General features: G+C 44.2%; 1 protein-coding gene across 1 annotated transcript in view; it reads left to right on the forward strand.

Moving 5' to 3' along the window:
- PDZD2 (PDZ domain containing 2) overlaps positions 1-12,383 on the forward strand; it is a 203,130-nt gene that overhangs the window by 132,770 nt on the left and 57,977 nt on the right. The window contains exon 4 of the mRNA XM_074856053.1: positions 1,482-1,884. Coding sequence (XP_074712154.1) covers positions 1,482-1,884 — 403 coding nt within the window. The remainder of the gene's footprint in view (positions 1-1,481; positions 1,885-12,383) is intronic.

Genomic DNA, 12,383 nt, shown 5'->3' on the forward strand with positions numbered 1-12,383 from the left:
ATGTCCCCGAACAGAAACACACACCCATTGTGTTATTTCCAGCCACTGCCAGGCTGGTCCACATTACTTTGAGTAATTGAGAGTGCTTTCCTCTCTGTATAGAAGTTTGCTTCAGGGGTTATCATAGCCACTTTTCCTGTTTTGTCATTAAGTCACCTCTGTGCAGGAATAAGTTTGAAGGGTTGTGTTTAAGGCCAAACAACTAAATTAGGGAAAATTAGCTTAAAAGCACCAGGGAGGAAAAAAAATGGGTAGAAGACTCCTGAGTTGCTCCTCCTCTCAACCATAAATGCTGTGTTGTTTTCTCTTAGGATCTTCTATGGCTCAACTCCACACCTGGTTTCTCATCTCCTCTGATAGCAGTAGGTTCAGCAACTGTTCCTTATTAGTGAAGAGTTTATTGCAGATGCAGCAGAGGCTTATTTGATTCTCTGGGAAATTCCTGCTGCTTTCACTAGTGAGAAAGGCAATATATTTTGGCGCCTAAATTAGTGTGAAAGGGCACATACAAACCTGCTAAGTACAAATTCCAGCTTGTTTGTACTCTCAGTTGGTTACACCCTTGGCTCAGAACCCAGATATTTCAAGAATTTGGGTTGAGGTATATCCTTTCCCAAAAGAGGCATGAAGTTAGATTCCCCTTTTGCATCAATGGGTGCAGTTTCTGTAAGGTCACTGAGTATTTGCTTGAAGCAGAAATGTCAATTCCTTCAAGGCATGTCCAGAGACTTTAGGAGGGGAGGAGGTGCTTTGCTGTGGTACAAGAACCTGGTGACTGCTCCTTGTGCAGCTGAAATGACTCGGCTCTTGCTATGATTGGAATACACTTGCTGTAAAGGAAACCCACCTTATTTCCATGTCTCTTTATGGGAGCTGGGGTGCCTTATAGTGCCACGCTTTGCTGTACTGAGGCCATTGGCGCTACGCCTGCTTACCCCAGTGGCTGATCTTTTTTTTTTCCCTGAGGCCTTCAAAGCATGTACTTACACAGAAGCAGAAGATTAGTTTCACTAAGGAGTCTCATTCCAGATGCAAATGCTCTATGGGCTGCTGCACAAATGAAGCCTGCCTGATTTTTAATTTTTTTAAATACTTATTTATTTTAATGTCCCGCTCTCTGCTTTGCTTTGCTTCCTCCACTTTTCTATGTTGCTGTGCTACGGGTCCAGAGATCGGGGTGGTGGGAACCCATTTGGTGGCATTTACCAGTTGTCATATTGCACTGAGGTAGGACCAGCCTGGATCGCTGGTAGGGCTGTTATTATTCCCAATATTATTCCTGGTATTTTTTCCCTGTAATACTGAAGGAAGAGAGCATTTGCCAGTGCCTCAAGCTGTCCTAATGTATCCACACACCGGGTAATCAGCTGTCTGAGAAGGTGCACGAACATCACGAGGCGCAGCCTGTTGGGGTGCTGAGGCAGGATGTGGGCACCGCAGGGCAAGTAGTTAGTAATCCTCACGCATACCTTTCCTTGCAGTTACCTGGCTGAACAGTGCTGGAATGGCGGCTTCGTCTACCTGATCATGTTGCGCCGCATCAAGCGCAAAGCCCCTCTTCCTCCCTCCAACGGCAATAACAGCAACAGCTGCGACCCCAAAGCCAAGCCCAGCCCCGAACCTGGTGACAGAGCTGCTCAAAATGGGAAAAGGACCAGGAAGTTTGGGGTTATCACCAGAACGCCGGGCAGCAAGGACAGCAAAGAAAAGCCGGGCTCAGAGCACGGGAACGGGCACTGCACCCCGATGGAGGTGGAGGTTGCTCAGCCAGAGACCTCTGAACCCGAAAGCAACGGGGAAGAGCAGCTCCGGGGCAGCGGGGGACAGTACCGGTGCCGGCTGTCAGATGGTGGTGTGCCAGACATTGGTGACCAGTCTGCCCAGGTATGTTTGCACTGGGTTTTTCTAGAGAAGGAAGCAGCAGGTGTGCAAGCTAATTAAGGGAATTTCTCAGGTGTTTTCCCTGGTTTCAGTGCTCTGTCCTCAGGCTGAACCTCCAGGTGACAACCCAGGCTGTTGGGGCACCAAGCCATGGGATGGGGCCCAAAATGGTGGGGCAGGAGGATTAGAGTTAAATAATAATTGTGAGAAACCTCTGTCGTGCTCCATCTGTGATGGAGGGAATGGTCATTATATCTCTGACCTGTTAGGGCTGGCCTCATGATTTCTTTTGTTGAGACAATGGATGACCTTATGACACCAGGGCAGGAGGTGTCAGTGGAAGATGATTGTTTTGCCCTTTGGGGCTTCATGTTTAGCTCTGTCTGAGCTTGACAGCATGTTAAAGCTCGTGTTAACATTGGAATTGAAGCTTCCCTATTTGATGCACCAGACCACAGTGCATTTATTTGTGCTACAGAATTTGTTTGACCAGTGTTTGAGGACCACATGGAAGTTATTGTGAATTTTGCTCTGAGTTGATGAGATGGACGATTTGTTAATGTTTGGGACAACAGTGGGATTGAGGCTTTCATTGCTTTTCTCTTCATCCTAATGGAGATCTTGGGGTTTGTTGCCTGGCTAGAATTGCAACATTGCTGGATGGAGAAAAATAACCTGAGCCTTGATCAGGTTTCAGTATGCATCTATCACCAGAAGAGCTGCCTGCCAATCTTTCCAGAGACACTGATAGTATAAACAGATGAATGCTGCTTTGTTGGGCTTGGGGCTTGCTGCAGCAGCTGGTTTTGGTTTTAAGACTTCAAAGCTGCTAACAGAGCAGTGTGAGTGGACATCTCATCACTAAATTCTGTTGAGGAAAAGCATGAGTTTAAACATGTCCTCGGAATTAGTGCTACCCAATACTACTGCAGGGTGGTGGTGATGGTGGCTGTGAACTTAAATTTAACTTAAAGTACATTGGAGGGGCTAAAACCAATTTAAAAAAATGTTGGTCTTAAAGAAGCGTTATTGAGAAAACCTGCTCTTCCCATCAGTGAGACATGCTGGATTTCATGGTGCAACAGAATGGGGAGGATGTTTGTGTACTGTTCTTGCAAGCTTCATAATTGCAATCTTTGTGAAAGAAAACATTAAAAGTTTAAAAATAAATAAATAAATCCTTCAGTATTTTGAAAGCTCTGGTCCATATAAAAACTTCTTGAATCTGTTGTGAAGATGTCTCATTAAACACATGTTATAAATGAAGATGATCAGAGTTTGTTGTGAGGAAGTGGAAAGCCAAAATACATATATATATTAAGAAAATAAGAAACTCTTGATCCAGAGCCATCTGATGCTAGTGTTACCTTGATGTTTTGAGTCATTTTGGTCTGAGAAGTAAATTTTAAATTCAGAACTTACATGTATCAATGTGAGCAATAAATACATCTTTAATGCAAAGCACATACAAGGTGGCTTTGTAAAACATAAAAGCGTAGTTGAGTCACTGGAAATTCAAGAGCTATAATCTGTTCAGTTGTGGTATATTTGTCATGGAGCCTGTTGGGAGGCACAGTTGTTGAGTAAAATTGCTTCTATCTCTTTTAATCCCCCCCCCTTAATATTTTGCTTAGAAATGTGACCTCTGTGTATGTCAGTATTAATTACATTTTTCTGACATCTGAATGAGGAGAAATGTGAATAGCTGGAGCCTGAATAGCATGCCTTGCTCATCCTTTGCTTTTTAAGGACAAGGGGGCCCTATAGAAGCCCATCACTTTAGCATCTGTGGGGTAGCTGCTATCAGATTAATGAGTGGCTTAATTCAGTTTCTTAATAAGTATTGAGTAGTGACAGTAAATAAAATTTTCAAAATTACTTGAGTCCCGTTTAAAAAAAAAAAAAAAGGCAAGGAATAAAGACGCTTGGGAGCCTCAAATCGCACTTCCAGCTCCATTTTCAAAGCGTGACCCAGCACTCAGGCATGTGAGATTCAGTCGTGTCAGGAGCCTTTTGAAAACAGCATCCAGGATGTCATGTCAGAAGTTGCAGCTTCCTTCCAGGCTTCAAAGCGTGAGCCAAACCTGTTGTAGCCGTGGGATGAGTTATCTCCTCCCTAGCAGGGACAGGGTGCATTGGCAGGGCACCCTGTCCGCGGGGAAGGCAGCTCCATCCCTGCTGCCTGCCCTGCGCTCGCTGTCTCCTCCACGAGTTGACTAATTGAATATCCAGGGCTGTCAGCCCTGCGTGTTTGGGGAGCACTATATTTGCTTTAAGAGGACGAGAGCCAGCCTGCAGTGGACTGGAGGTTGGCTGCGGATGGGAGGAAAGGCTTTGAGAAGCCACTCAGTGACCGGCGCAGCTGTGAGAGGACCTCACTGGTCCCCCTGCACTGCCCTGGTCCTCCCCACCTCTCCTTGCCTCTCCCCTGCCCCAGGATACAGATTGGAGTATTACTGAAATTGGAATATGGAGTCCAGGAACATCTCTTTTTCTCCCTGTAGAAAGTTAGTTTAAAGTTGTCGTAATGAAAACAGGGGAGAAGAGGTTGGGTCAAATTTGTGTGTCTTCAGCTGCTGCTGTGCTGAACCCAGCAGCCAGCTCATGGCCGATGCCTCCGGGATGTTGTGCTGGGAGTGCTTTTGAGGCATCCATGTGTCTTCAGTGTCGTTTGCTTTCAGGGTTACCTCCTGTCCCACAAGCGTGGGGTTGTTCTCCCGTTTTCTTGATGTGTGCTGCTAATAACAGCAATGCTGAGTCATGAAACAAGAGACGAGACAAATACTGTTTGTCAAGTGAACCTGCCAGGAGATTCCTGTGTTACTGGTTTGTGTGCATGTGTCAGTCCGCTCCTTCAGGCTTGCTTTCATCTCCCAGATCTTGGTCTGTCTCTCCTGTGCACTTGGCATTGCTATCGCTATGTATAAACAAATCTGCCAGGCTGTTTGCTGGTATGTAACCCTCAGTAAATATTGTACCTGTCAATTAGCAGGCAGCATTTAATGTTTACAGGTGGTTAAGTTATGCTGCAGTATTTTTAGCATGAATTTAAATGCCCTTTAAAATGTGGAAATTCAAAGCAGCAAGGCTCTGTCTGCCTGGCATGAAGATGTCGAAGGTCTGGAAACTAGACCTGACCTTCGAGAGGTCCCAGGCTGGCTGAAGTGGGAGTCATGGGCAGTGATTTAAGACCAGGCAATCTCTGAGGGGGAGTAATGATCTGTCACATCCTGGGAAGATTGGGGAGCTTAAAAGTTTACTTCTTTTGTTCAGCAGCCTGAGACAGGGTGATGTTTTGTAGGCTGGTAATTATAAAGGCACAGATGAAAGAGGAGTACTGGGAGAGGCTGCTGGAGTCAGCTGAAAAATGATAAAGAAAAGGAAACTGTGAGGTTTCCTCACAATATACCAATTTTGTGGTTTTACTGTGTTTACTGGTAGGACAGAATCCCTGTTTTCTTCTCAGTTTCTCTGTCATGGTGTGTTTGGAAGAGCTGTGGACTGCTTCCTTAGCTGTTCAGCCTATAAGGAATGCCCAGAGGTGGCCAGGTACAGCTGTCACAGTCAGGGATCACAAGTAGGGCTGTGAGGGTTGCAAGGACCCAGGGTTATAAGTGTGAAGGGTGAGAGTGTGGTTTTTAAAAATGATGTGAACCGATTCAGATCTCACTGGCGTCACAGGGGCTTTCATCAATGAAGCCAGAAGAAAGTTGGCTGGAGATGAAGTAAACCAGAGCAGACTGGCCATCTTTGCTTCCTCCAGCCCCGTCAGGATACTCTGAAAAATCCTTCTGACACGAGCCATTAAAAGAAAAAACAGGACACCTCCAGAACCCCCTTGAATCCTCCTGCTTCTGTATAAGCATCTGGATTAACAGGGGATTGAGATACACATCCAAATTTAACAGTCACTAGTGTAAACTGTATAAAGGAGACTGGAGAGTAAAAGTGCTTTAACAGTGAAGGGAGGCAGGTGGAGAGGGGCTGGGGTGCTGCATTTGGACGTTTCTCCATTGGGAGAAATATAGGGTATGGGAGGAGCACAGGATGTGCACCGGGTCTCCCAGGCTGGTCGTAGCACTGGGGCTGTGGTGGGACGCCTGTCCAGGATGGAAACAAGTCAGCGTCTAGTGGCTCCATAAGGTGTGTCTGGTGTTTTTGTGAAGTTGGCTTACCATCTATTAAAAAAAGGGAGGAGGGAAGGCAAGGGGATATTAATGCCTTGCCTCGCAGAGGTTTTTGGGGGAGCTCTGAGTTACAGTAGTGCTTCAAGATCTTTGTGCCGATGTTGTTAAGCCAAATTACTCTGCAGCGGGTCACAGCTGCCAGACAGCATGCCTAGCCAGCTTTGCTATCTTATAGACAAACTGAGCCCAGCTTACGTAGATCGCAACCCTCTCCAGACTTACGAGTGTGTACACAGGTGGATGCAGATGTGTGTGTACGTAAATGACCAGCCAGGTCTTCGCTGGCCAGCACTTGCTTTAGTATTGCTGCAACTGCATGGCGCTCAGTTACATTTTATCAGTAACTCTCTTTTTTTGTTTGGGCCTATTACTGCTTTCTTATTAAGATGGCTTGTCTTGGGAAAGGATGAATGCTTTTGCATTGCATTTTGCTTTGTAGTTAGGAAGGGCTGACAGCCTTTCTATAGCAGTATTTACCAATTAGCATTGGAAAATGCCAGCCTTACCTTGCGTTTTGGTTAATGGAAAATGTTCCTTATCTTGCCAAGCAGAAGAGGAAGGCTAATGGCACATCGTAGGAATCAAAACATGACGCTTGAGATAATATCCTGGCTTTAAGCATTTTATGCTTTTTTTAACATGATGGAGAAAAAAAATTCTCATCCACTTGCTGTATCAAAATGAAAACCTTGCTGTGAGCAAGGTACTCCACTGAAGCTACTGAATTGCTTTACATCAACTTTTTATGGCAACCTAAGCAGTAATTATTGTTTCGTCAAGGCTTTTATGAGACTCTTACATGATGCATGTTTTAGACATAAATAACTATTTTTAGTTTTTAATTTAGACACCTTTAGTCATGTAAAGGCCTTCCTTGGAATCTGTTTCTGCTCTAAACGTCTTTTTATCTGTTTTGTTTTCTTCCAACTTTCATTAACACGAATCCTGGGGCTATCTACTGTCTTGAAGTTTTAAAGTGCATTGTGATAAGCACGTCTTCCCTCTCTTGCCTATTTTGGGTTGTAAACTCTCTTAGGGACAAGGGCTGTCTTTTAATTGTAGCTGTACAGCACTGACAAAACTTGGCCTTGCTTTTGCTTGGGGCTTTAGGAAGTGCTTTAATGTAACTAGTAGTGAAATTACAGTTAATTTTTTTTGCTGCCAGTAATGTTCCACCTTGCCATAAAACAACTATCATAAGAACTTTCTGGGGTTAAGTCTCACCCGCTGCCAAATTTTTTCAACTGACTTAAGGTTTTGCCTTTCTTTGCTGTGATTTAAGCAATAGCTGCAGCTGTGGTAGCTGTAGATTTTAATCTTGAATAGCAATCTGTCCCTTTATTCTGTTTTGGATTGCATTTTCCAAGGGTGCAGTGGAGGCTGGCTGTAGAGATAGTCTGATAATGGATAAGTTTTAATGTGTCGTCTTGAAATGGGGTCCTCATTCTTGGAATCAGCTACCCCCAAAGGCAACACGGATATGCATGAGGTGGTGTTACGGGAGGTCTCAGCTATGCTCAGCTATCACAAAATGTAGGTGAGAGCACCAGTATGAAAACACTTCCCACCTACACAGAAAGTGTTTTTTTTCTTTGTGTATGGTATTAAAGACACAGCAAACCACAACTGGAATGCAAAGGACTGTCTCTAGCTGAAATGTAAGTTCACACCATTTTATGTTCTAACCATTAAGTGAGAATGTTTGAAACTAAGTGGACATGCCTAAAAATAGGGTGTGCTGTTTGCTTAGGTGCTGTGATATTTCAGGTGTTAGTCGGGATTCTAAAGCTATGTATGCTTACTTTTTGAGGCAGGGTGCTGAAACCACTGAGCAAACCCAAAGGATTCCTGACACTGACAGATGTAATACCAGTCCCCATGAGAGATCCTTCTAGCTGACACAGGAGCATGGTGACTTATTCTACGGTGGGCTTTAATCTACTGCAGGCGGCAAGACAGCAAAGGTGTTTTCTGAGAAACTTCAAACCAACCAACTATTCCCAGTAGCCCAGCAAGAGAATGAGACTGGGCAAGATACTTAAGGGAATGCAGACATTTGTAACCCTTAAAAGCCTGAGCTCCCCATGGGCAATTGCTGGGCTGAAACCCCCCAAGGGTTGGGGATAACTGAGAAATCCTGTGGCTGATCTTGGCAATAAAGCTTCAGTTGACGGCAAGAGAGGAGCAGCCTGGAGAGGTGCAATCCAGATGGTGATGGCTCAGGATGACAAATGACTCCAGCAGATTTTTGTAAGGGGTGATGATGTAGTTCAGGTGCTTGCAATGGCTGATAAAATGTTTAAAGCCCTTGCCAAGGAAATGATGTCAACAAGCAGTCTGTCTCGGGAGATGGATCCCCGGGGGTCTGCTTTAAGTCACAGAATTTTCATCCACTCTGCTGTGATGCCTGTTTTTTGTATTTTAATTATGTGTTTGTGTTTGGGGGAGGGTATGTTTTTGCTTTTGACTGTTCCCCAGGCTTTATCCCCTAGGACGCTTGTCTTTCCACGGGGAAAGTACTCACATTTCAGTGAAAGGATGCCAAGTGTCTGGCGGCCGTTTGTCCAAACAAGGCGACTTGTTAGATCAGCCGTGGACACTTGAATGCAATCACAGTTGTGTCTGTGCTGCTGGCTCCTACTTACTTTGAGGACATGGAAAGTTCACATGGTCAACACTGTGTAATTCATATTAAGGGCTACTTGGGGTTTGGGTTTTTTTCCTCTCTTTCAAGTGGTGTAGGAGACACCCACTGCATGGTTTGCATCAGCCAGAGGTAGAAGCCAAAGGCTTCAGGGGCTCAGTGCTAAGAAACTTTCATAGGCAGTAGGGATATGACAAAGAACTCTTGTCTTGGAATATTTTACTGATAAAGGAATTTAGATTTTTTGCCCTTGCTTTTGATTTGTCTTGGAATTGTTTAGCTTGCTTGTACAACAATGAAAACAAAACCCAAGGTAGCAGATGAAAGCAGGAGTCCTGCTGTCAGATCAGCCTTAAAAATAACCTGGGCAAGATCAGATGAAAAATATACTCATTATCCACTAATGAAACAATTACTTTGTTAAGAATCTGCAAAAATCAGATTTTGGCATGATTTTCTGGTACTGAGTCATTCACACTAATATCTATGATGTGAAGAGTGATGGCTTTTGACTGTAGCTTGAGATTGACGCGCTCGAGCTACTCACCTGGTATGTGATCATGCAAGTTAATTCCCCGACTACTGATCCAACTCTCCCACCTGCCTGCTGGGGAATGGGGATAGTGGGAGGAGGCATGATTTGACCCAAGGTGGGGCATGCAGCTGGTAGCAGTGCTTCTAATTTACCCCACATCAGTGAAGGATACTGGGGAGTGGTGTACTGGTATAGCCCCTGTAGAGGATGCTGCTGCAACTGGTCGTTGCTTGAAGGCAATTGCTTATATGCTGGTCTGAATGTGGTACTTCTGTCTGGGAGATTTTGTGCTGGTTTTCAGCTGTGTGAGATCAGCACGTTGTCTGCCAGCTCTTCTGAAGCCTATTGAAGTAATTTTTTTTTTAATGCATGGAACTTACAACTTTGTCTTAAGTGTCACATTTCCAAAGCAGCTTTGTGGCCGGTGAGGAAGAGCTCGCTGTTTGCTTCTGCTGCTCCTACAGGGAAAACCTGTAAAGTTTGTAAGTGGGAACCAGTCCCTGAAGACAGACTGTAAAAATCCACGTTGAAATGCAGAGGGAAGGAGACATACTGCGGGCTGTGTTAGGGCCCATGGCAGTCAGTGTGTGCATACAGACCTTGCATGGTTATTGGTATTCTCATCAGGGTTTATCTCTGTTTTTATTTTAAAATTGTTACATATTTACACCAGGTTCAGCTGAATTGCTGCTGTGACAGAAAGTGCTTTTTTGCAGACAACTATTTTACATTTTCCATTTTACAGTCTGGCTTTTTAACTACTTACTGCGTTTCTGTTTTCCATTTGTTTACACCTTGCTCCTGCCAAGCTTTTCTTTAATACAAGATTTCAAAGCAATTTTTCCTTTGTATATATAGATTTGCAGCTTCTTGAACACGGCACAGTCAAAATCAGTCAAACCCCTTTAAACTCCCCTGCAATTAGCTGGTGAAAGAAAAGGGGGAAGAATGACTCCGATGTCTTTTATTTATTTATTTTCCTCAACACTCAGAGGAAAAACGTTCCTTTTTGTTTTATTAATGATGTGCTTATGAAATCAAGCGTTTGATGGTATGCACTTGGAGCAGGCAGAAGGCGAGCTTCCCCACGTTGTGCTGGCAGTGTGCTTCCTTTCTGATCTGTAGCACACTAGTTTATTCCAGATGTAGACTTGCTCTGAAGAGAGGCTGCCTGATGTACAATGGCTTCACGGCGGAGAAAGATGGCCTGCGGGGACCCAGTAGAAGTTGCCAGCTGTATTCTCTGTTCTCACTTGCGGTCTGTTACATAAGATGACCTATTTTTTTTGCTTGCGATTAATCCAAGTAGAATATTCATATTGTCTTTAAAAACATTTTAATTATTTGTAGCTTAGGCACTTTGAAGTTGATCAGCTTCAAGTGGAAAAATCTGGTCCAAAGGGCTGCTGCTCGAAAGAGCCAAGTTAGGAGGAAAGTCGAGTCGCCGTAGAGTGATGTAACTGCAGAGAACAAAAATCAGCCATTAGCCCAACTGCAGCCTGACTTGGCCATTTGTGTTTTTGCTTGCTATGTGAGGGAAGTTAAAAAATGTAGGCCTGGAAGGGACTTCAAGAGTTGACCCGTCTCATCTCCTCCTCTGAGACTATCTTTGTCAAATGTTGGTCCTTCATGTCCACGAAACCCTTCCGTTGAGAGAAATCCACAGTCCCTCTGTGTAGGCAGCTGCTGCAGATTTACAAGCAAAGTCCATGGGGTGGATCAGAGTTAACATTTGCTCCCAGGAGATAGGGAACAAATCTCTAAAGGGAAAATCTGGCTTCTTACTCCTTTGACACTCGCAAAGCAAGCATGGATGTCTTTCTGAGTGTCCATCTTAGCTGAATCTCAGGTGAATTGCATGAAATTTTCAGAATTGTCAATACAGGTATTCAGCCAATGTTATCTAGTGAGTCCTTTCCACTTGGGTTCTCAAGTGCTGAGCTTTGTTATTGTGAGCTGCCTTTGGTTAAGGGGTATAGCTTGGTCTCCTTATTCTTAAGAGCGACCAGAGCTGGGTATCACCTGTTCCCTGGCTGCAACAGGAGCTAGTAGTGCCTCCCTGTCTGTCCTTGCTGAGGATGTCTGGAGTTCGAAATACCTAGTTGGACTGGTGTCAGCACATCTCTGTGCTTTAGGCATGAAATACTTTTGCACTGAGAGTTGTGGGTGTATGTGTGCAGATTTATTGTGTCACTTGTGAACAAAGCTGGGGGCATTATTCTGAGTCATTTATAAATGAAGCTATGAAAATTATTCTGAGAGGATGGAAAAGTTCAGATGTTAATAGGAATATGAAACTGAAAATGACCAAGCAGCAACCAGAATTATGCACCTGATCAGAGGAGACTGGTCAGCAGTTAAACTCATCCTCCTCTGGGCAGGCATTATGCAAGCTCCAAGGACAGTGACATCAGACCTGCAAACTGCCAAATCTAACTACACTTGGAGTTTCCCTTGGGTATTGTAAGTCTCTGGAGTGGAGTGAATACACCAGAATCCTATCTTTCGTTTAAAGACTGAACTTGTAGCCTTTTTGTTTATGAAGGAAAGGTTGGAAGTCCTTTAAAAAATTTCAAAATCAAAGACATGCATCACTGCTTTTTTTCTTTTTCTTTTTTTAAAGCACTTAGTTTTTGTGTTGTTGAACTTGAGAATCTCCAATAACTCAAGAAAACTAGTTTTAAGTAAAATTTAAATGCATTTACAAATTCTTGGAATTGGCACAGAGCTTTATTATTAAGGCCTGTGAAGGAGTCACATAAGATGCACATTCAAAGCAGCAGTATTTCCTAGCTGGCTGTGAAGTGTCCAATGCTGCTCTGTGCAAAGCAGATACCTGCTTCGTGGGGAGGTGAAGGGGGTTCTGCTGAACACCCCCTTTCTCTGAGAGGCCTCAAGCAAAGGCTAGTAATCTGCTTTTTAATACTTAGCTTTCAAAATCTTGGAGTGATGTACCTTGGAGGTATGTGTGTATTGGTGGGGGGGCATTTGCTTTGTAGCACGTGGTTAAATGAAGAGCTATGAATGTTTTATGAAGAAGAGGAAAAGAACAGTGAGGGGATCTGATTTCCAGTCGACACTGCGTTGTTTATTCCCAGTGAAATGCATGCAGCTGACCACTGGGGACTCCAGGGAC

The sequence above is a fragment of the Strix uralensis genome, chromosome Z (assembly GCF_047716275.1).
Source record: "Strix uralensis isolate ZFMK-TIS-50842 chromosome Z, bStrUra1, whole genome shotgun sequence".
Taxonomy (NCBI): domain Eukaryota; kingdom Metazoa; phylum Chordata; class Aves; order Strigiformes; family Strigidae; genus Strix; species Strix uralensis.